Raw genomic sequence first — 24,415 nt, forward strand, 5'->3', positions numbered from 1 at the left:
GCGGCCGAACGCCATGAAGCCCCTCGCAACCTCGGCCGCCAGTCCCGGGCCCTGCGAGGAGCGTGGGGCCGACGGCGCGGCCGCTCCTCCCGGCGGTCCCGGGAGAAGGCGGCGCCCGCGGGCGGGACGAAGAACGTTCTTCCAGAGCCTGGCGAGGGGCCGCCCCCTCGAGCGCCCCGCCCCCGGCCGCCCCGCCCTGCACGCCGGAGGGGTAGCTAGAGACGCCGGCTTCCGGCCCAGGTAGGGGTCTGGGCCTCGGCGGCGGGGAGCGCCGGGCCTGGCGGAGTCGCTTCCCCGGCCACCGGGGGCGGGTGGGGCGAGCGCGGGGCTCCGAGAACCCCGCGTCCCCCCCGGGAAACCGGACCGGGAACGGGAGGGGGGCTCGTGGGGACCGCGCGCCTCGTCCAGACCGAGTCTCGGGAACCTGTGGCCCGCGCCGCGCCGGCTCAACCTGAGGGAACGCCTGTTCAGGGCTGCTTTCTCTGGCAACAGGTCGGTGGAGCTGGGGTCCCTGCCGCTCCAGACGCATCTCTAAAGTTTCCTTTTTAAGGAGAACGTGCAGACAGGAAAGAGCATTGTGATATTGAGAAGTAGAGAAATCCTCCCCAAAACGATGTCATCTCGACTTGCTCACCAACAGCCCTGTTCTGTAGTAGTTTCTATTTGCACCTTGCTAGAATTTTCCTACGAGGAATTAAAAACATTTTTAAATAATATTTTATTATTATTGGGATGATTGTTGGCTATAAGCCTTGAAATAGACATTGTAATGGCCCTAAAATTAAAAAAAAAAGATTTTTGAGAAAATTTGAAAACCCAAAGAATCCTTATGGGTTTTGTTGTGTCTGGAGTTTTCTTGGTGATTGAATGGGTGCCCTTAAAGCCTCTTAATTTTTTTTGGTCATTCTTATTGGTCCGGTAACTTTAGAGTTATTTTATGCCTGTGCAGAATGTGAGGTGTTCCATGTTACTTGTGCAAATAATGCTAAACCTGAGGAATAAATTGTCGTTGAGCCATACTACCTACACGTTTCTAGGTTCAACTTCTAAATACTTTCCATGGATCCTTGATGCTTATCCTGTAACACCTTGACTTGTTTGTTGTGTGTTACAGGCCCAGGATCACAGCTGCAGTCTGGATACTTTATGTCATGATATCCGAACATTATTATGCATTCTTCTCAAGCGTTGCTAAAGGTAGGTGATAAAGTCGACAAGTTTTCTGGATTTGCCAGAGCCTAAGTGCCAAGTTTTGACAGATAAATGACGGTGCATGTTATTCATGCCATATTGATTTTTATTATATTATAAAAGATAATTGTTTTCAAATGGGGAAATTTAGAAATGTAGAAGATTTCAAAGATAACTTGTTCTTTATGAGTATATTGATGTGATGTCTAGACATGTGAAAAATTACTCTCATTTGTCTTAGTCCTTTTTTGTTATTATTGTTGGGAACCAAAAAAGCACAAAGTAGAAGATTCAATGTGGTGATCTTTAATACCAGACTATATCCATTTGGGGAGATTTTGGTGAGTCACATAAGGAGTAACACTGTCCTGCACTTCCTTTTTCAACTGTATCTTTACAGCTTTTTTTTTGTGTGGGCAAATATTCTTTGAAAAATAACTTTTATCTGTCAAGTCCAAGCTATTTGAAAATCCATTAGTTGCTACTAATAGTGTGATAAACAAACAGATATTTGAAAGTGCAAATATACTTTAGACTATATAGATGTAAAGTATGTACAGTTTTTTTTTTTTTTTTTTGCGGTATGCGGGCCTCTCACTGTTGTGGCCTCCCCCGTTGCGGAGCACAGGCTCCGGACGCGCAGGCTCAGCGGCCATGGCTCACGGGCCCAGCCGCTCCGCGGCATATGGGATCCTCCCAGACCGGGGCACGAACCCGTATCCCCTGCATCGGCAGGCGGACTCTCAACCACTTGCGCCACCAGGGAGGCCCTGTACAGTTTTGATGTAAGAATGTTTGATCATTTTAATAATTTCTGCAATGTCAGTGCTGTAAACCACTTCCTTTTTTTTTTTTTTTTTTTTAACCCAACAAATGAGGGTCTCTTCATCAGTTTTTTCCCTGGATTGATAATTTGAAAGATTGTATCTAACAAACTCCCTTTCCTTTGCATAGGAAACAAACTCAGTTATCCTTAGAGGGTAAACAGATTTCCATTAGACTTTCAAACTAATTCACAGAAGACCCCTTACCACTTTAAGGACACACAGGGAGTCAGGAACCTCAAGTTGGGAAGCATTACTCTTTAGAACTGAAATCATCTATCACTGAACAGCAAATTTCTTTTTTTTAAAAAATAAATTTAGGGCCTCCCTGGTGGCGCAAGTGGTTGAGAGTCCGCCTGCCGATGCAGGGGATACGGGTTCGTGCCCCGGTCTGGGAGGATCCCATATGCCGCGGAGCGGCTGGGCCCGTGAGCCATGGCCGCTGAGCCTGCGCGTCCGGAGCGTGCGCGTCCGGAGCCTGTGCTCCGCAACGGGGGAGGCCACAGCGGTGGGAGGCCCGCGTGCCGCGAAAAAAAAAAAAAAAAAAAATTTATTTTATTTTTGGCTGCATTGGATTTTTATTGCTGCGTAAGGGCTTTCTCTAGTTGCGGCACGCTGGCTTTTCATTGCGGTGGCTTCTCTTGCTGCAGATCATGGGCTCTAGGCACGCGGGCTCAGTAGTTGTGGCGCACGGGCTTAGTTGCGACGCGGTATGTGGGATCTTCGCGGACCGGGGATCGAACCCGTGTCCCTTGCATTGGCAGGCGGATTCTTAACAACTGAGCCACCAGGGAAGTCCTCAAGTTTCTACCATGGACTTTGACCTGGTTTGTTTCTTGATTCTTCCATTTACCAGCATTATGACCTTAAAAACTCTCTAATCCTCAGTCTTCTTTTCTGAAAATGGGGGTTATAGTAATGCCTTTCTGAAAGGGTTTCTTATAAGTGTTAAAAGTTAAATGACATAATGCATGTAAAACTATAAGCCCAGTAGGTACCTGGCATCTGATAAACAGTCAGAAAAATGCTAGACATTGTTGTTATCTATTTTTCCTGATGTCCCAGGGTGATTACACCACGTGGATAGGTTCTTGTTTATTGGCCATTTTTAACAAAGAACACAAAACAAACCTCATGTAGAAGTCACAGGCTGATATAGGCATAAAGGCTGAATTTGGCTGCATTTGCTATATTTATTTGGGTCAGCTTGGTACTTTAAAATAACTGACTACTTTACGACTATTTACCAATGGTTTGTAAAATTTACGTAAATTCCCAGAGTCCTCACTTCTCCTGAAAAACAAGAGGACCAGGCAGGGTGGGGCTTGCAGCTGGCAGCCCTGCAGCCAGGATGTGGCCGCCCGCTTTGGATGGGGCACACACTTTCCACTTTACCACGATGCCCCTACTCCCTGCTTTTATTTCATCCAGGCGTGCTTCACTGATACAGTTTACCTCCTTTGTCCCTGCAGACATCTCAGTTTGTGATTCCTGACTCAGAAAATATCCCTTACTAATTTGAACAGGTAATTGTGTGGCCAAAACTATAACCCAGCTTGCATCCTTGAAAAAGGAGGCGAGTCACCCTGTATTACAATTTACGAAGCATCGTTTCCTCATAAAACTCATTTGATACTTAGGTCAACTCTGAGAATTAGTTCAAGCATGCATTATTATTCCATTTTACAGCTGTGGACACTGAAGTTTATAGGTTTGTACCAAAACTTAAAATTGTGTTTTGATGACTTAAAGTTTTTGGGGTTCTCACTAATGCCACTTTTTAAATAGGGAGAAATTTTCTAGGAAATGATAGCCTTTCTTTTGGTTCTAGTGTTTAAGCACGTACTTTTATCCCGGTAATTGCAGAATGAGAAAATGAGTGGTGGAAAGCAGAATACATGGCGAGAAGTACATAAGTAGACCTTGTTTCCCTTCTCTACAAAATGCTTTTAAGCAAATTGAAGGGAACAAAACATGGGTTATGGCTCATTCAAAGCAGACCATACATATAACTGGACAAGGTCTGTTTTAAACCAAACTTTATTGCCTGTGTTATTGGAAAGCTGGAAGGGATATGTGACTGATTTATCTGGTCTGTAGTTCAGCGAGACCAGAGATTTCTGTGAGCTTGTGTTTTAAAGTTCTGTGAAAAAGGAGATACTTGAAACTTGCTTGGTGATTCAGCCTGGTGTCTCTGGAAGGTGGTTTTACATGGCAAACTCACTTTTCTCTAGGCTGCTTTTAACCAGCAAGGCTTTATTGCTTTCATAATCATACCAGGAGAATAATCTACACAATAAATTAAAATCATGCACAGTTCATTTGTGGGCATAATAACTGATGATATGTGACCACGTCTGAGGGAAGTTCAGCCAGCCATGCACATGGTTGGGGAAGCATCTCGGCAAAGACTACAGGAGGTCCTGCAGCAGCAAAGAGTCTACAATGTTCTAAGACTTGTCAGCAGGCAGCTGAGGCTGTAGTCACTGTGAGTGGTGAAGAAGAACATAGGTTGAGTTTAGGGAGCTCAGAAAGGATCCAAAGGACATGGTAAGAATGTGGATTTTGAAGGATTTTTAGCGGGAAGATAATGTCGTCCGGCTTCTGTGTTGAGATCCTTCTGGTTGCTGTCTGTGGAGAGAGACAAGTTCTGTAGCTGCCTTGCTGATGTTCCAGGATTTCTGTTTCATCACAGACAGGGGCTGCTTTTGACTCTAACTTAAACCATGTGTGATGCAGTTTAAACGGCTTGGCAGAAGTGCATGCATAACGGGAAGGATCTTCCAGTAATATTCTACAGAAAAAAGTGAGAATCGCACTGTTAAAATATTGCTTAGTTTTGAATAAAGCCATTTGCTACTTAGTGTGTTTTCTCTCATGGGTGAATTGCATTTTCTTTGAGAAATGGCGTTCTCTGTCTATATTTTGGAAAAATTAACAATTAAGCTGATTAAAGTTTGTGTTATATGAGAAGAGAAAATGTGCTCATGTTCCCTTATGAAGCAATTATCCCTAAATTGGGTTTCTAGGCCCTTCTACTGATAAATTTGATCATTACCTCTAAAGTATTAAAAGACTTAGAGAGAGTGATTTTCTGGTATTTAAGAACTTAACGTACTCTCCTTAGTGATTATTTGAGTTAGGAACTGAGAGTTAAGAGTTAGAGTATGAAGGCCCTTTAATGCAAACATTCCAAGAAAAATAACTTTTATTTTTCTGTTCTTTCCTTCTCTAATATTATTTCTAGGAAATTGTCCATTTAATCTGTTTTTAAGTTTCTTGATATAAAATTATATCCTTTTATGATCTTTTTAGTCTCTGCTGTAATTTGTTAGTCTTTCTTCCTTAGGACTGTCCATCTGTGCCTTTTCTCTTGTTTGGTTTTTTCTTGATCAGTCTTGATAGAGGCTTGTCTATTTTTTAAAAATTCTCTTTGAAGAACTATTATATTTATCAATCCTCTAATCTGTCTTATTCTTTTTCTGTAATGTCTTTCTTTAATTTCAACTCTTATCTTCCTTTTTTCTACACTTTTTGCTTTTATTTTGTAATTATATAATTTTTAGCTTTTCTTCCTTTGTAATAGAAAATTTGAGGCTATCTGTTTCCCTCTGTGTACCGTTTCAGCTGTATCCCATACATTTTCATGAGTAGTATTTTTATTATTATTCAGTTCTAAGTCTATTTTAAAATGGTCATTACATTTCCTCTTTGGCTCTTGACTTGCTCCTTTTAAAGTATCCAAGTGTATAGGTTTTTAAAAATGTATCTAATAGTTGTTGATTTCTTACTTAATTACATTGCAGTCATATGTGCTCAGGTAGAGTAGTCATTATTAGACACAGGATTTCGTGTGTATTCAGGATATCCATTCAATTTTCTTTGTTAATTGTTTAAATTTTATTCATGCTTAAGAACTTTTTTCTCCACTTGATCCAAAAATCACTGGCAAGGTGTGTTAAAATCTCCCACTAAAATTGTGACTTTCTCCATTTTTCTTTGTATGTCTTTCAGTTCTTATTTTATGTATTTTGGGCCTCTGTTTTGAGCTTTTATATTTTCTTGGTGAATTAAGTCTTTGATTATTATGTAGTGATCCTCTTTACCTCAAATAAATATTTTTCCTTAGAGTACATTTTGTCTGATGTTAATCTAGCCACATCACTTTCTTTTGTTGAATATTTACATGGTACCATTATTTTATTTCCAGTCTATCTCTGTCTGTAGTTTATGTGAATCTCATGCAAACAGCCAGAAGCTACTGGTTTCTGTCTTTTGACTGGTGAGTTTGGTCCATTTACAATTCTTGTGATTACTGACATATTTATAATTCTTTCCACAAGGCTATTTTATGCTTTCTATTTCTTCTGCTTTTTTTATGCTTCCTTTATTCTCTTTTCCTGAATTTTTTGATTGAATGAGTTTGTTAATATCACTTTTTCTCTTTTAATATTATGCATAGTATTTTGAGGGTCTAGTGTGTAAGTATTTGACATGTATATCTTAAAGTCTAAAGTTATTATTTCTAATTGCCTCTTTAACTATATGAGGAACTTAAGAACATTTTAAATTCTATCACTCTGCTTTTGATTATTATTGTTCATTTTTGTCTATTATTGTTTCTTACAGTCAGTGTTAGTTTAGATTTACACACATGTGTAACAATTTATTTACTGTTTTTGGCAATTGAGACCTTCCTTGTGAGACCATTATCATTCTTCAGAGACATCCTTTAGAAGTTCTCTTTCTCAGGGGTCACTGTCGTTAAACTCATTTTTTTTTTTTTTGGTGAAAAATATCTTAAATCTGCCTTTGATCTTGAAGGATACTTTTGTTTGTTCTAGATTAACAGTTATTTTATTTCAGCATTTTGAATATTATACTACTGTTTTCTATTGAAATATCAGCAGTCACTCTAATTGTTTCCTTCTATATGTAATATATCTTTTCTCTTTGGTTGGTTTTAAGAGCTTCTCATTGTCTTTGGTTTTCTGTAGTTTCATTGCAGTGTATCTAACTGTGGATTTTCAAAAAAAATTGACTGAGCTTCCTAAATTTGAGTGTTTATACCTTTCACCTGTTTGAGAAAACGTCCAGCCACTGTCTATTGCTTTTTCTCCATTCTCTGCTTCTCAGGCTGATTAGATGCCTGTTAGACTGAATCAGTCAGGAAAACAGAATTAATACCAAGTAGTTCGACAGAGGGAATTTAATCTGGTGCTATGGTCTGAATGTTTGTATCCTCCCCAAATTCATATTTTTAAATCCTAACCGCCAGGGTAATGGTGTTGGGTATGAGGCCTTTGGGAAGTGATTAGGTCCCAAGGGCAGAGCCTCATGAATGGGATTAGCATTGTATAAAAGAGACCCCAGAGAGTGAGCTCCTCCCTTCCACCATGTGGGGTTACAGCAAAAAGAAAGGAAGAAAGTGAACGCACACCCAACACCACATCTACCAGCACCATGATCTTGGACTTCCTAGCCTCTAGAACTGTGAGAAATAAATGTTTGTTGTTTATAATCTACCCAGTTTATATTGTTTCTGCTAGAGCAGCCTGAACAGACTAAGACATATGGGGGATTAGTTACAAATGCTTTAGGACAGGGGTCCCCAACCCCCAGGCTGCCCAGCAGGAGGTGAGCGACAGGCTAGTGAGCGAAGCTTTATCTGCCGCTCCCCATTGCTCCCCATTGCTCGCGTTACCGCCTGAGCCATCCCCACCCCCATGGAAAAATTGTCTTCCATGAAACCGGTCCCTGGTGCCAAAAAGGTTGGGGACCACTGTTTTAGGATATCTGAAAGCCAATTGGGACAATGAGGCAAACTAAAAGTTAGCAATAGCAAAAAAACTGTTGTCATGCCTCAGGCTCTAGAGTTACAGCAAGGAGATAGTCTTACCAGAATTCAGAAGCTGAGGCCATCTAGAACCATGGCAAGTCTGCTCTACAGGAACAGGGACCGCTGGGGAGATACAGCCACTGATGAAGACACCACAAAACCCAGAGAAAGCAGAGGAGAAATATTCTCCTACCATCCAGTCTCCTGCCTGGCACTCTCACTGACAGCATCTAGCAGGGGAGGAAGCCAGTGGGACAAGGAGTTTGGGAAATACAGTTTTGAGATGTCAGCCCCCAAGATTCAGGACACGGAAGGTCATGCATGGATCTGAGAGCAAGCAGACCATTCTGGTCTCCCTTCCAAATCTTTCAATTTGGCTCTCCTGTTTTTCTTTACTTTGTTTCCCTATACTACATACGGAGTAATATTTTTATTGTGGTAAAATGTACATTACACAGTTTACCCTTTTAACCATTTTAAAATGTGCAGTTCTGTGGCTGTAAGTACATTCATGTTGTTGTACAACGATCACCACCATCCACCTCCACAACTTCTTTTATCTTCCCAAACTGAGACTCTACCTGTTAAGTAATAATTCCCATTTCCCTTCCCTGATCTCCTAGCAACCACAATTGTACTTTCTGTCTGTGAATTTGACTATTCTGGGTACTATGTGTAAGTGGAATCATACAATATTTGACCTTTTGTGACAGGCTTTTCTTTTCACAACACAGAAGGCCTTCTAGGCTTTTCCATGTTGTAGCATGTGTCAGAATTCCCTTCCCTTTTAAGGCTGAATCACATTCTATTATATGTAATAAAACATTTTATTTATCCATTCATCCATTGATGGACATGCAGGCTGCTTCCACCTTTTAGCTGTTGTTAGTAATACTGATATGAACATGGATGTACAAATAACTCTTTGAGACCCTCCTTTCAATTATTTTGGATATATACCCAGAAGCAGAATTGCTGGATCATGTGGTAATTCATTGTTTTTCTGAGGAAGCACCATGTCATTTTCCACAGCAGTTGCACTATTTTACATTCCCACCAGCAATCACAAGAGTTTCAATTTCTCCACACCCTGAACAACACTTGATTTTTGTTGTTCGATAATAGCCATTTTAATGGTTGTGAAGTAGTATCTCTTCATGGTTTTGATTTGCATTTTCCTAAGGATTAATGATTCCATATGCTTATTGGCCATTTGTATATATCTTCTTTGGATGTCTGTTCAAGTCCTTTGCCCATTTTTAAAATTAGGTTATTTTGTTGTTGTATTGTAGGCATTGTTTATGTTCTGGTTATTAACCCTTTATCAGGTATATGACTTACAAATTTTTTCTTCTATCTTGTGGGTTGTCTGTTCACTCTGTTGATGGTGTTCTTTGAGGTACAAGAGTTTTAAATTTTTATAAAGTCTAATTTATCTATTTTTTCCTCTTACCTGTGCTTTGGTGTCAGATTCAAGAAATCACTGCCAAATTCAGTGTCATGTAGCTTTTCCCATATATTTTCTTCTAATTTTTATGGTTTTAGCTCTTATGTTTAGGTCTTTGACCTATTTTGTGTCAGTTTTTGCATGTGGTGTAACATGAGGATTCAACTTCATTCTTTTGCATGTGGATTTCCAATTTTCTCAACACAAATTGTTAAAAAGACTGTTATTTCCTCATTGAGTGGTCTTGACAGTTTTGTTGAAAATTACTTGACCATATATGTGAGGTTTTATTTCTGGGCTCTCTGTTTGATTCCCTTGGTCTATGTGTTTGTCTTTGTGGCAGTAAAACACTATGAGTTGATTACTATAGATTTGTAATAAGTTTTGAAAGCAGGAAGTGTGAGAGACTTTTAACTTTATTCTTCTTTTTCAGTATTGTTTGGGTTATTGGAAGTCCTTTGAGATTCCATCCGATTTTGGGATGGATTTTTTTTTCTATTTATGCAAAAAAAATCTCATTGGGATCTTGATAGGGAGTGCATTGAATCTACAGATTGCTTTGGGCAGTACACATAGACATCTTAACAATATCATCTTCCAATACGTGAGCACGACATGTCTTTCCACTTCTTTGTGTCTTCTTTAATTTCTTTCAGCATTGTTTTGTAGTTTTCACTCTACAAGTCTCTCACCCTTCTTGGTTAAATTTATTCCTAAGTATTTTTTTTGGTGTTATTATAAATAGAATCACTTTCTTAATTTCTCTTTTGGGTTCATTGTTAAGTGTATAGAAATTCAACTGATCTTTGCCTGTTGATTTTGCATCCCATAACTTTCCTGAATTCATGTATTAGTTCTAACAGCCTTTGTGGATTCTTTAGGGTTTTCTATGTATAAGATCAAGTCACATGTGAATACAGATAATTTTATTCTTCCTTTCCAATTTAGCTGCCTTTTATTTCTTTTTAATAAATTTATTTATATTTTATTTTTGGCTGTGTTGGGTCTTTGTTGCTGTGCATGGGCTTTCTCTAGTTGTGGTGAGTGGGGGCTACTCTTCGCTGCGGTGTGTGGACTTCTTATTGCGGTGGCTTCTCTTGTTGCTGAGCATGGGCTCTAGGCGCGCGGGCTTCAGTAGTTGTGGCACATGGGCTCTAGAGCACAGGCTCAGTAGTTGCGGCGCGTGGGCTCTAGGCACGTGTGGGCTTCAGTAGTTGTGGCACATGGGCTCAGTAGTTGTGGCTCATGGGCTCTAGAGTGCAGGCTCAGTAGTTGTGGTGCACGGTCTTAGTTCTCTGCGGCATGTGGGATCATCCCGGACCAGGTCTCTAACCCGTGTCCCCTGCGTTGGCAGGCAGATTCTTAACCATTGCACCACCAGGGAAGTCCCATATTTCTTTTTCTTGATTGCTTGCTCTGGCCAGGACTTCCAGTACTATGTTGGATAGAAATGGCAAAAGTAGGCATCCTTACCTGGATGATACTTACAGAGTATCTCCTGTGTGCCAGTCGTGGTTTTAGAGTCTTTGGGATATATCAGTGAACAACCTGGATAAAATTTCAGCCCTCGTGGGGCTTACATTCTAGTAGCATAGAAAAAATAATAAATAAAACATAATAAACAGGAAATAATATAATGTGCAAAGAGGTAATGTGTTATGAAAATAGAGCAGGGTAGGGGGGACCAAGAGTTGGGAGGCAGGATGGAGTGGAGGACAGCAGGTTGAGATTTTAAATAGTTTGGTTAGGGTAGGTCTTATTGAAAGGTGATGGCTGATGTAAGACTTGGAGGAAGTAAGCCATGTGGCTTCCTGGAGAATAAGCATTCTAGACAGAGGGAAGAGAGAGCCCAATGAGAGATCATCCTGTGTATGCTGTGTATTAGAATGAGCCTGCAGGCAGTTTGATTATTTTAGTAAAGAAGAATTCAGTGCAGGTTTACAAAAGCAGTCAGAATAATTGTTGAATTGAGTGTTAAGATCCTGAAGTAAGATACATTTTTGTTGTATTATGGTCTTTTTTTCTATCATGAGAAAAACCTCAGTAGCTCAATATATAATAAATCAACTAAAAAAGGTGATTTTTCATTTTAAAATGTAGCTTTGTAAGTACCTTTTCAGAGTTATGGTAAATACATAGATCAAAATACAGTATATATGTATATGTCAAAAGTAATTCTTTAGATTACATGATTAAGAACAATTATATGTTTTAGTTTTATGAAGTAGAGAATTATTATTTTTTTTATTCTTTGGGTGCTGAAGACTAGAAAAAATATAAACATTGCTATGTTGAATGCAATTTACTATAATCATTAAATAGTTGTTTACTAACTGTGACATTTTATTTTATTCTTAAAGAATAAACAACTGTGTATTTGAAAAATATAGTTTAGGAGTCATAAGGCTTGTTTCTATTCTAATTCTTGAAAGTCTTTACTGTTTAATTCTGAGGAAGTCTTTTTAGTGTTCTTTTGCCTAAAAGTTTTGTTTGTTTTAAATGGGACTTAATTAAGTGTATTCAGTTTCCAAAATGCCTATGCATTTGTCATTTTGTGATTATTGTTTTGTAATGTAGCAATGTACTGCTTTAAATATTTGTCTTATTATGAACTGTTAAAGAGGAAATTCTATTTTAGATAAACTCCTGTTCTTATTTAATGTCCAGCTCTAGTACTGCTAATTTCTATATCTTTTCATGATACTTCAGAATTAATTGCTTCTTCACCTGGGTGACCATAGCACTTTATGCCTATTTCTATTACCTATCACTTTTCATAATATAGTTACATATTTATTTATCTATCCACAAGTTACCTATCTTCGTATCCCCAAAACTCTAAAATACTTTGCACATATTTGGTGTTCAGTCGTTTTTAACTGAATTCATATGCCTGTATATTTAAAGACCAACAGTTAATCCCTAATATTAAAACAGCAGAAATTAAAAGTGTTCAATAACATTGCCACTGAAAAGGCAATATTCCATAAAATGAATGGTTTTCCTGGTTGAAAACTCCTACTTCAGGCATTTAATAAGATTTAATTTGGTCTTTTGGTCTAAATTTTACCTTATATGGATGGCATAAATGCTTATTTGCATGACTCAGGTAAATAGATGTAAAAAGTTATCTTGTGACTGATTATGAAATCACTAAAGTGGATGATTATTACTGATTACCTCCTACTTGTTTCTTTGCATTTCGGATCAAAAGCACGAATTTCTTAAGGATTAGGTGTTGTAAGAACTATTCATAAGTGTGTTTTTATGTAGTGATGTAAGAACTGTTCATAAGTGTGTTTTTATGTAGTGGTGTAATTTTCAGTAGACATTCATAGCCATTTACTGGATGATGTCCCCTTACATGTAATGAATCAGAATATGATCCTTATTTTGTTTAGATTTTCACATTCTTTTCAGCTCCTCCTAATCTTTATTTCTCTCTCCCATTTAAAAACTTTTTTGGAAGAACCATATTGATTCACTTATTCAACAGCTATGTATTTAACATCTACTATATGCCAGGCACAGAGTGAGGCATTGTAAGATTTGTAAGTGAACAAGAGAGATAAGGTCTCAGTTCTCAGAATTAACAGATAAACAAATAAACATTTGCCCATTCAGTGAGCATTTACTAATTGTCTGCAATGTGTTAGGCATCATTCTGGGAACTGTGGATACAGCGCTAAAAATAACAAAGTCTGTACCCTCTGTAGCGTACATTTTGATGGAGGAATAAAATATACAGGGAAGACATTTCTAAAAATGTTATATTTGAGCTGAGATATGATGGATGAGATGGAACAGAAGAAAAAGACTGAGGCCAAACAGCAGTTACTGATGATAAATAGAAAGAACTCCTCGTGTTTGATGCACGTTGGTTTGTAGTTTCTGAGATAAGATTATTAATGCTTCCATTTTGTCACTTAATTATTAAATGAGGGCATCAGTTGGGAAGTTTTGTGGGAGGTGATGGACAGCAAAGAGGGAACAATTTGAGGAGAGAGAAATTTGAGGACAGAGATCACTGTGAAATAGTTAATCACCCCTAGAGAGAAGAGGATATACAAACCAGGGAAGTGCAGTAGAATTGCTGGGCAGCAGCATTGAGGGTCTACTTGGAAGTTTTTTATCCTGAATTTAAAGTGAAACGATACAGCCTAGTTGTGTGGTTTTCTCTAGCTACAGGCACAGGTGTGAAGAAGATGCAGAGTTTAACCAGAGTTGGTTTCTTAACCCCAGGAGACTGGTGGTGGAGAAAGAGAAGAACAAGAGTGCTGAGGGCATTTGCAAGGAAGTTATAATAATTCAAGCTGTAGAATTTATGCTGGGGAAGGAGAAAATGAAGAGGGAATGAAGACTGAAGAGATCTGATGGATATAAAGAAAGCGAGGAATCAATGGATTGGTGGATTAATCAATGGATTAAATGGGGTTGAAAGTTGTGGTCAGACAAGTGAATTTCACGGGCTAATATTAGTATGTAATATTAACACATTTATTAATAGATGTGTTTCTATGTATATGCATACACATACAAGCACAACTGCATCAACTTTTTTTTTTTGCATCAACGTTTTAACATCGAAAAGAGGGAGGTTTTGCACAGATAATTGAAAAATTCTGAGGACCGCTACAAGTTCTGGTTTCTCTTTCTGTTCCTTTTTTTCTTCCTTTGTAATTTTATAGAAATGGTTGAATGTAATATAAGGGGAACATGAAAGGCTAAAAGCTTTTCTTGGAAGATCTTATCTTAGGTTATGTATAAAATCTCTTTAAAAATCACTTGACCTTATTGGCCATATTCTCCTAATTATTTCAGCACTGTGCCAGGTGCTGGGCATACAGTAATATCAGGTCAAGGTGGGTTCAGAGTGGTCTTGGAGTGCAGAGGTGGGCACGCAACCCAGATGGGGTGGAGAGTGGTCACATTTGGAGGGAATGACATCAAAGCTAACATCTGAAAAGATAAGTAGTAGCAAAGAAACCACAGAAATGGGAGGGAATAGTGTATATGAAGATCCTCAAGCAAGAAAGAAATGACCTGAGGGATCCCAAGTGGCTGGTTTGTAGTGTCTGAGGGAAGAGGTGTTGAGACATGAGGCTAGGAAATTAAGCAAGGGCCTTATTTTAAAGGACCTGGTAGTTTATGTGAAAGAAATTTCATCCTAAAAGCAGTGGGGGACTGATCATTGGGTTTTATTTACATAGACCAGTGATATAAAACACAATCATTTTAAAGTGTGGGATTTGCTTTGATAGAGAGGTTGAATTTTATCATCTCTAAGGTTCATTCTAAAATTCTTTGATTCATGAGTATAAAGCAGTAAATCAAAATGATTTAAATATGTGCCTCTTATTTTAATCTGAAAGTAATTAGTAGCAATTAAAGTGGAACTGTATTAAACATAGAAAGCCCTGCTTACAAAGCATTATTAAACTCATATTCGTCTGTTTGCAAAAAAGAATTGAAATTTTTCCATGACTCTCAGTACATTTGGTTACTGCTGTGTATTTTCCATATCAGTGAAAATATTAGATAATTTCCCATGAGTTTATGTGTGCCATTTAATATCACCAGTCAAATGTAGATGAAACTCTGTGCTTTTTCTCTCCAGTGATTTAAACTTTTAAGATGCTTCCATTAATTGGAAAAACAATCATCTTTGATAACTTTCCCGATCCTTCTGATACATGGGAAATCACTGAAACAATCGGCAAAGGAACTTATGGAAAAGTTTTTAAAGTGTTGAATAAGAAAAATGGCCAAAAAGCAGCAGTCAAAATTCTGGATCCGATTCATGTAAGTCACATTGGTTTTTTTTTTTTCCTGCTAATTAACTTTTTAAAAAAATATCTATTAAACAGTTAAAAAGTCTCTAGGTATCTTATCTTGATTTATTTATCACAATGTCAGTTACAATTTGAAGAAAATGTTTAAAAAAAAGTCTACTTGTTAGAGGTTCCTTGTTTATATGCTTAACATATATAATAAGGTACAATAAATACTTGATACATGAATAAATATGTAATGCAAATAAGTATATAAATAATACAACTCTCAACAGCTCGACAGTTGATTTAATATTATTTTAGATTTCAAAGTGTTGTCAGAATACAGATTTATGGGTCTAGAAGTAATCCTAAAATGTCGTCTGTACCAGATCTCCTTTTCTTCCTGTGTTTAGACTTCAGGCAGAATTCCTCTTATTCCAAACCAGAAATATTTTTTAAATTAAATTTCATTCAGAAAAGGGAAGTTAATTTTCAGGTTTACTTAAGTGTTTCCAGAGCAGAAATGATGTTCCTTTATAACCAGGGTGAGGTTCCTTGTGAAAAATTGAATGTCATGGTCAGTCCACATGGCCTCTTTTTCAGCAGTGCCCCAATGGGCTCCTCCTTTGCTTTTTTGGGGAAATCCTGTTGTGATGAGGGAAACTCATCTTTCTTTGCCTTTAAGAGCATGAGGAGATGGATGAGATTCTTCTTTCTGGGAGTGAGAGCTGGACATTTGGGAGCCTTTTCAGCTACTGGGACACACGTAGCTCTCGCCTAGCACCTGGGGGAGCCAGAATGAGCTCAGTGATCCCATAACCCCCAAACCTCTACTGAGAGCAACTTCTCAAATTACTCAGCTCTTGCACACGTGATGGGAGTGCCCTGTGATGGAAATGACGTGATATGTGTGCGGAGGGCATCAGAGTCCTTGTCACCGCTCTTACGCCCATAAACTGTAGGACCCTGCAAAAGGTCTGCCCCTGGGCCTCTGTTCACCTTCGTGTTGCTCTTTCTTTCTTTTTTTTTTTTTGCGGTACGCAGGCCTCTCACTGTTGTGGCCTCTCCCGTTGCGGAGCACAGGCTCCGGACGCGCAGGCTCAGCGGCCATGGCTCACGGGCCCAGCCGCTCCGCGGCATGTGGGATCTTCCCAGACTGGGGCACGAACCTGTGTCCCCTGCATCAGCAGGCGAACTCTCAACCACTGCGCCCCCAGGGAAGCCCCGCTCTTTCTTTTTTGATAGTTTATTTCTACTAAGTCCATAATAACTACATAGTTTCATATATCTTTGAGCAGAGGAGAGGGAAGGTGGGGTTTCTTTTCAAGTAGTAAATTAGATACCCTGGAGGGAAAAAAATGAATAGCACTGTGACCAGGCTTCACTGATGCTGCATGTCTTCATGTTCCCCTGTTGGAAAGTTCTTACCATTCAAACTGAGGGAAGAGAGACACAAATTAGGCTGTACCAAAGTACCTGTACCTCTGGTCTTTGCAATTATGGGTCTGTCCTCTGGTCTTCACTGTTAAGGGTTGGGGCCCATGGTGGCGAGAGAATGGGCTCCAGACTGATCCCAATGTATCGACCCATAATCAGTGTCTCTCTCCCATTCCTCTGCTTCTTTATGGACAAGAACAAGTGGCTTGTGAATACATGTAGCCGTTATTCTTTTATAATTTACTCGTGTTTGGTATACTGCTAACCTTATAAATCATGTCTTGTTCTATTGCTTAAATGAAACATGTAGATTCATAACTACAGTATGAAACGTGTTCTTTTGCTGCTGTTATTGTTGTCATGGTACCTGTGTATTTCCCTAAGAATTCTTTATTTACTCTCATTCATCATGCCACAAGTCAAATAAAAAAGATTTATAACCAGAAGATTATAATCTTAATAAAATAAATTTAAATGCACCCAGGCATTTTGCAGAGTGGCTTTTTTTTTTTATTAAAAGGGTCTTACTGTTATGGATTTTGAACTAATAATCTTCTCTCCAAGGTAGGGAGGAAATGAGCAATACTAGAAGGCAGTAGACTAGTCCTGGATCTCACACAAACAAGCTCTTGTGACTCTGACTCCCCTGAGCTTTAGTTTCTTCCTCTCAAATTAGAGCTCTGGTCTAAAATTCTTTCCAGCTCTCTGATTCCATGATTCTGTCTTAAAACAGTGTAGACATTAAATGTTACCATAAAATATTAGAAGTCTTTTTCTTATTTATGACTCTGTGAGTTGTTTCATGTATATGTGATTTTCCTAGATACATGACTAAGTACCTAGTCATGTTTGCACTTTTACTGATGGGAGAACAACCTATTCTACTTCTGGTGAATGGGCCTTAAAACTGGTGAATGGGCCTTTAGCTAACTAAAGGCTGTATGCCATCTTATGTAACTTAACTCTTTCACTTTGTCGGAAAGGTAGGAGTTCATTGCATGTATGACTAGTTTTTGATAGCCTTCGAATATCCTGTACTTTAAAGAAACAAAATGAACCAGCTAAAAGTTTTCATTTCAAATAAATGGCTTTGCCATCGAAATAAAGTTAACACTACAAAGAAAGGAAAATCATCTGAGGTAGTTCTCCATATACGTTTCTTTCTCATTGCACACAAAAACAGCCTTTTATTTATTCCTTTTCAATGAAATAAGCGTAATTAGAGACATATTTGATTAGCAGGAAAATCACAATCTCTCCCCTTAAGCAGTGTAATGAGAAGTTTCAATACATAGTACTGAGTGCAGTAAAAACTATTCTGACCTTGCTCTGACAAAATAAAATTCGACCTTTGGTAGTCTAATTGTTTCTTTGACTTCATTCGTGTTTTTCTCACCGTTCTCTCCCCGTGACTTTTTGAAACTAGGATATTGATGAAGAGATTGAAGCAGAGTACAACATCTTAAAAGCACTGTCTGACCACCCTAATGTGGTCAGATTCTATGGCATGTACTTTAAGAAGGATAAAATAAATGGAGATAAGCTGTGGCTGGTTCTTGAGGTGAGTGTTTCAACATTATTTTACATGTGGAAATTTGCAGTGTGGTCTTTTTTTAAAAAATAAATTTATTTAATTAATTAATTTATTTTTGGCTGCGTTGGATCTTCGCTGCTGCACGCAGGCTTTCTCTAGTTACAGCGAGTGGGGGCTGCTCTTTGTTGCGGCGCGTGAGAGTCTCATTCCGGTGGCTTCTCTTGTTGTGGAGCATGGGCTCTAGGCCCGCGGGCTCTAGGTGCGCAGGCTCAGTAGCTGTGGCACGTGGGCTTAGTAGTTGTGGCTCGCGGGCTCTAGAGTGCAGGCTCAGTAGTTGTGGCGCTCGGGCTTAGCTGCTCCGTGGGATGTGGGATCTTTCCGGACCAGGGCTCGAACCTGTGTCCCCTGCGTTGGCAGGCGGATTCTTAACCACTGCACCACCAGGGAAGCCTCTGCAGTGTGGTCTTGGGATGACTTAATGTTTATGTAACATTGACCTTATAAAGCAGTTCTAATATGTTCCTGGCTGGTCACATCTTTTGTAGAATGTTATGCCCAGTTCTGGTCTTGCCATCTTTAGAAACATGGGGAAATGAAAGAAAATTAATTAAAGATTAAAAGAAAATGTTTCACGACTTCCTTGGCGGTCCAGTGGTTAAGACTCCACCCTTCCACTGTAGGGGACACGGGTCAGATACCTAGTGGGGGAACTAAGATCCCACACACTGTGCAGACAAAAAAAAAAAAACACACAATAAAAGAAAATGTTTCCACAATAAAAGGCTAAAGAAACCAGGATTATTCTTCTTTCAGAAGAACATGTTATAAAGGGACTTCATTATAATTTTTATTTATTCATCCATATTTTGTTCAACATAACACGTGACAGAGGCTCAGTGCCAGGTGCTATTATATGAGAGAAAATTAATGTACCTGAGGCTTCATTAGACAAAAATGGCGAGCTGCTAATTTCTTCTTCTGGCTTCACTGAATACTAATGACATAAACTACAGAACCAGGTACGGTGGGTCCTCCATATCTGTGGGTTCCACGTAGTTGGATTCAAGCAGCATGATCCGTGGATATGGAGGGTCAACTGTATTTACATTTATGGGGAAAAACCTTACTAGAAATGGTGTTAAATATTGAATAAGTTGCCAAAGGGAAATTATAGAGTCTGCCTTTTCAATTTCTGAGGATAGGTTGGGACAGTTCTCTTTAATGCAGGAGTACTGGAAGGTGCCCCACTAAGGTAACTGCCAGTCCTAGAAGAATGTAAGAATGTGTTTCTTCTGATTTTCATTGAATATTTTTATTCAAGTTGAAATAATCATTAATTCCAATAAAATTTATAAAAAATTTTAAAAGCTGCTCTTGTCAAACTCAGGGCTAGTAAAACCTTTATTTGATCACCTTAACAGCATCTATTTATTGTATTCACATTATTTTATTTTTTTAATTGAAGTATAGTTGATTTAGAATGTTAGTTTATGGAGTAAAGCAAAGTGATTCAGTCATCTATCTATCTATCTATAGATAGATACATAGATAGTTAGATAGATATACTCTTTCTCATATTCTTTTCCATATGGTTTATCACAGGATATTGAATATAGTTTACTGTGCTGTGCAGTTGGACCTTGTTGTTTATCCATTCTCTATATACTAGTTTGCATCTGCTAATCCCAAACTCCCAATCCATCCCTCCCCTGCACCCCCCTTCCCCTTGACAACCACAAGTTTGTTCTCTGTGTCTTGTATTCACATTATTTCATTAACATTTGATTATTCTGTTTCTTTTTTGGAATGTGCCATTGATTTTCCTGCACAATAATCATTTATAAATTATATTGTCTCCATACTTTATATTTTTCTATTATGGTTTTTAAACAAATCTACAAGTAGTGATCATTGTAGAAAATACTTGAAACTATAAAAAGAACCATTCTTACCTCTGAACATATTTCCTTCATCTTTTTTTTGTATGTTTAAAATGATTGATAATATTATTTATGAAATTAGCGTATTTTTCCGGTTCATATAATTTCAGATAGACTTAATCATTTTTATCTTGTTAAAAATAAATACATTCACTTGATTAATAAAAAGCACGTAGAACCAGAGGGCTTATAATACAGAACAATATTAGTGTAGATCCAGGTTAGTGGTGCCACCCTCTCCTGAGCAGGTAGGTCTGTGCTTTTGCTGTGTTGATCGCTGTACCTGGAAATAGATGGCCGAACTTCTCTACTCTTTCATTTCCTAATCCGTATTCTGAATTTTGGCATGATTATTAATTGCATCTCTGGAACCCTATGCCCTCCTCCTCCATTCTGGAGGTCTGTCAGATATCTGACCTCTGATATCTCTCTGCTGCTCACCTGGGTGGAATCCACCGTTTCTGGATCCCTTGGCCTCCTCTCTCCCAGGTTACTTCTCTGTTTCGCCTGTCATGTAGTTATGTGCCTTGCTCCCGTTATCCACACTACTGATGTCACCAGATCTTGAGTCCGTTCAGTTCAGTTTTTCTAAGGAACAAAACCCGCATCTGTGTGTGTGTGTGTGTGTGTGTGGTGCTCAGGCAGGTTCCTGGATGTTGATATTTTGTATGTGGGTTAAGAGGGTGTCAAGTCTTGATGGGAGACCTCCAAAGGATCCCTTTTTTCTGCCCCTCCCCTCCCACCTCCCCCACTTTCACTCTTACCTTGCCCTGTCTGGGTTAATCTGCTCAGGTGACCTCAAAATAGCCCTCAGCTAGCACTTCAGTCTGTGGCTTCCTCTGCATTGCTCAGTTACCACTCAGTCATCTGCATGCCATGTTGAAAAATTTTGTTGCGATCTCTTCTCCACTTCTCTCCCATTTTGTTCTTTTTTCTCTTGTGGTTTTATACTTCTTTATTCCTTTACTAGCATTTTAATGGAGATTCACATGTGAGAGGAAATAAATGTATATGTTTAATCTGCCACCTTTAAATGAACCAGAGTCTTTCAAAATTGTAAAATAGAATTTTCAAGAACCTTCTCAGAATCTGGAACTGTGCATTATTTTATAAAAGTTTAAAAAAAATTTTAAATAACCAGTTGTGTTCTTCAAAGGTAGGCAATTTATTATGATTTCAGAATTATTTTGTATTTCTCAGTTTAGTTCAAGATAGCTTTATAGTTTTAGTTAAATCATGCATTAAAACAAAGCAAAACTTTTACTCATCTCAACATAATTACCTAAGTAATAGAATATAAATTATGAACTTAAACCATTTTGCCTTAAATTAATGGTGGATTGTAAAGAATTTACTTCATATTTGTGTTTGTGTATTTGAGATGCAATGCTCTGCAAATCATTAATGCAGTCTTGAATAAAATTTTGTATATTTATATCCTTCAGAACATTTTCAGTAATGCACCTTTAATTTTTTTCCATGTTGAATCATTGGAAAATTAGCATTTGAAGATACAGGTGTTCTGCCTAATGTAGGCCTAAATGGGCAAGGACACAAGGTACAGATCTTTGCCCAGAGTTTAAAAATATTGAATGAGATCAGTCACTGTCTTTTATGCCTAACAAATTCGTATTCTAATTATATTGTCATTTCTCAGTATAATCACTTGGAGTTAGGTGTGAGTTGGAGACTCCTGATCATAGTTAAATGTTCTTTTGAGAGAGCAGAAAAGATTGATTAAAATGCTTTTGGAACATCAGGTACAAGCAAAGTGGCTTCCTGATATAATGAATCAGCAGAGACTTAACAGCTTCTTTGAACTTTGTCCTTATATTTTATTATCAGATGGAGGTATAGGAAATATCCCTAAAAGGCTTGAGAAAAAAGAATAAATGGTAGTTTATTAAAATAGTATTTCAGGAATCTGACCTATTTGCACTTACAAAGTGGGGGAAAAACATAGAGAAAGCAAGAGTTGGCAAACTGTATGTAAGGTAATTGATTTGCATATGCAAATTAGACTAATTATGTATACACATAAGTGGCTAGATGTACAATTACCTGATTTATAAACATGAATGGTGCAGGTGCTGCTTTAGAGGCACTTTCAGAAAATTGGCTTGTGGCATAAATACTTTATTCTACAAAATGACTACTAATTATACCTCTTATCATAATAAAGCCCCAATAAATTATTCTGCATGAGGGTACCAAAAGGATGGCCAAAGAGGGGCTGTAGTGTTACCCAGAGAGTCATGATAACAATGCTAGACTTCTGATGTGAATCTACATAAAGAAGGTGTGTCCTGGAGGGGCTGAGCCATCAGTAATATCCCTCGTTATCAGCCTGGCATGGGCAGGGGGGCCGTACCAGCTTAGACAAACTCCTGCCCAGAGATTTTTCATCTTGAAAAATCATTTTATTTATATTTCGATCCAGAATCGAAATTCTAAGAAGGGGAATACTTGCTCAGATTTTACTGGGTAGTCTGTTTTTTCTGTTATTTAGTTGTGATTTTTGAATTATTGCTTTCACTTTGATACAATTTTTCTTCTTCCTGTTTTTTCTTTCATTTTGTTACACTGTAAATTTTTTTTTTTTTTTTTTTTTTTTGCGGTACGCGGGCTTCTCAGTGCTGTGGGCTCTCCCGTTGTGGAGCACAGGCTCCAGACGCGCAGGCTCAGCAGCCATGGCTCACGGGCCTAGCCACTCTGCGGCATGTGGGATCTTCCCAGTCCAGGGCACGAACCCGTATGCCCTGCATCGGCAGGAGGACTCTCAACCACTGTGCCACCAGGGAAGCCCCGGCACTGTAAATTTTTGAGTATTAATGATATACAGGCCTCTGTTTAGGAATTATTTCCTTCTAAATTCTCTGTATATTCATTTTCAGAACATACAGAAGCGCACTAGTTGCTAGCTCTCTGAAATTCCAGTTACACATTTGTAATGAAACTACCTAAGAAGAGAAGGGGTAGAAAGTTTTCTTTTGTGGGAACTGATTTTCTTTTGTGAAACGTCTATGGGAATTTTTCTTGTTACTTAGTATTCTAGGTTTTCCTAATGATGTCAGCATAAAGGGAGAACCGATGTATTTTTTTTTTACTTATGCTTCATTTTGAAATACTAGACTTATATTAGTTTTTGCTTATTGCTATCATATCTCTTGACTGACCTGCTTTGTAAAACGTACATACCTCTTTTGCTTAGTGTTTCCGTTAATTCCTAGCATCTACTGTGGAGGATCAGGGGCTGGATGTAGGCGGGGCTCGGGGGAGGTCGCTAGGTTTCTGCATCTGATTATCACTAAACTGGGAGACTAAGAAACAGAGTCAAAATTGAGTTAAATCAGTCTGGTATTAAGCACTTGCTACTGATGAGCTCAAAGGGCAAAATTGTAATTTACCCTTTCTTGGTTGGATGAACAGCAACACCTTAAGTACTTGAGGAATACAGTCTTCTGTCTCAGAGTCTATTTGTCTAGTATGTCCTCAGCCATAGTGGCTGTGAAAAGATGGCCTCTGTCATTGTGTGTGTATGTGTGTGTGTGTGTGTGTGTGTGCGTGCGTGCATGCATAAGTGTCTAGGACTAAAGTTTATTCATCCAGTCATCTATTAATTCCATAAATATTATCTGTTACTTTGGGCCAGGCATTTTGGTAGGTTCTGGGCATTCAGTGGACAACAAGACAAACTGTCATCCTGGGGCTTAGTGTCTAATGGTGCAGAAAGACAATTTAAAACTAAATAGACAAATTAAATAATTATGCATTATTATTGATACTATGAAGAATATAAATGGGGTGCTAATAAAGAATGAAAAAGAAGACCTTTTACGAAAAGAGAGGTGAAAGAAGGCCTAGCTGAGTAGGTAACATTTTAATCCTCCACCTGAAAAAAAAAAAAAAAGCAGGACACTTCTGGTACCTTTGTTCTTTAATATATACTCCAGATACTCTGATAAGAATCCTCCCCATCTCAAACCCACTGAAGCAGAAACTCCAAGAATGAGTTTTAGGAAACTAGTTTTTTTTTTTTTTTTGCGGTACGTGGGCCTCTCACTGTTGTGGCCTCTCCCGTTGTGGAGCACAGGCTCCGGACGCGCAGGCTCAGCAGCCATGGCTCACGGGCCCAGCCGCGCCGTGGCATGTGGGATCTTCCCGGACCGGGACATGAACCCGTGTCCCCTGCATCGGCAGGCGGACTCTCAACCACTGCACCACCAGGGGAGCCCGGAAACTAGTTTTTTAAACAAGTACTAAGGTGATTCTTATCAAAGGAAAGTTTGGAAAACACTGCCAGAGCTTCTCAAATTTCAGCGTGCATAGAAATAATCTGGGACTTCTGCTTCTGGCCGTGACAGTAACTTGCATCATTGCGTGGTTGTACCATAAATAACTAGAAAACTGCATAAAGTATATTTTTAAA

General features: G+C 38.7%; 1 protein-coding gene across 3 annotated transcripts in view; it reads left to right on the forward strand.

Annotated features, from left to right (window-relative positions):
- The first annotated feature begins 402 nt into the window (after positions 1 to 402).
- Positions 403 to 24,415, forward strand: part of MYO3A (myosin IIIA) — a 169,124-nt gene continuing 145,111 nt past the window's right edge. For all 3 annotated transcript variants that reach the window (XM_060095468.1, XM_060095470.1, XM_060095469.1), the window contains exons 1-4: positions 403 to 492; positions 1,115 to 1,197; positions 14,919 to 15,103; positions 17,939 to 18,073. In XM_060095468.1, coding sequence (XP_059951451.1) covers positions 14,936 to 15,103; positions 17,939 to 18,073 — 303 coding nt within the window. In that variant the 5' untranslated portion in view covers positions 403 to 492; positions 1,115 to 1,197; positions 14,919 to 14,935. The remainder of the gene's footprint in view (positions 493 to 1,114; positions 1,198 to 14,918; positions 15,104 to 17,938; positions 18,074 to 24,415) is intronic.

This window comes from Mesoplodon densirostris, chromosome 4, assembly GCF_025265405.1.
Source record: "Mesoplodon densirostris isolate mMesDen1 chromosome 4, mMesDen1 primary haplotype, whole genome shotgun sequence".
NCBI classification, from domain to species: Eukaryota; Metazoa; Chordata; class Mammalia; order Artiodactyla; family Ziphiidae; genus Mesoplodon; species Mesoplodon densirostris.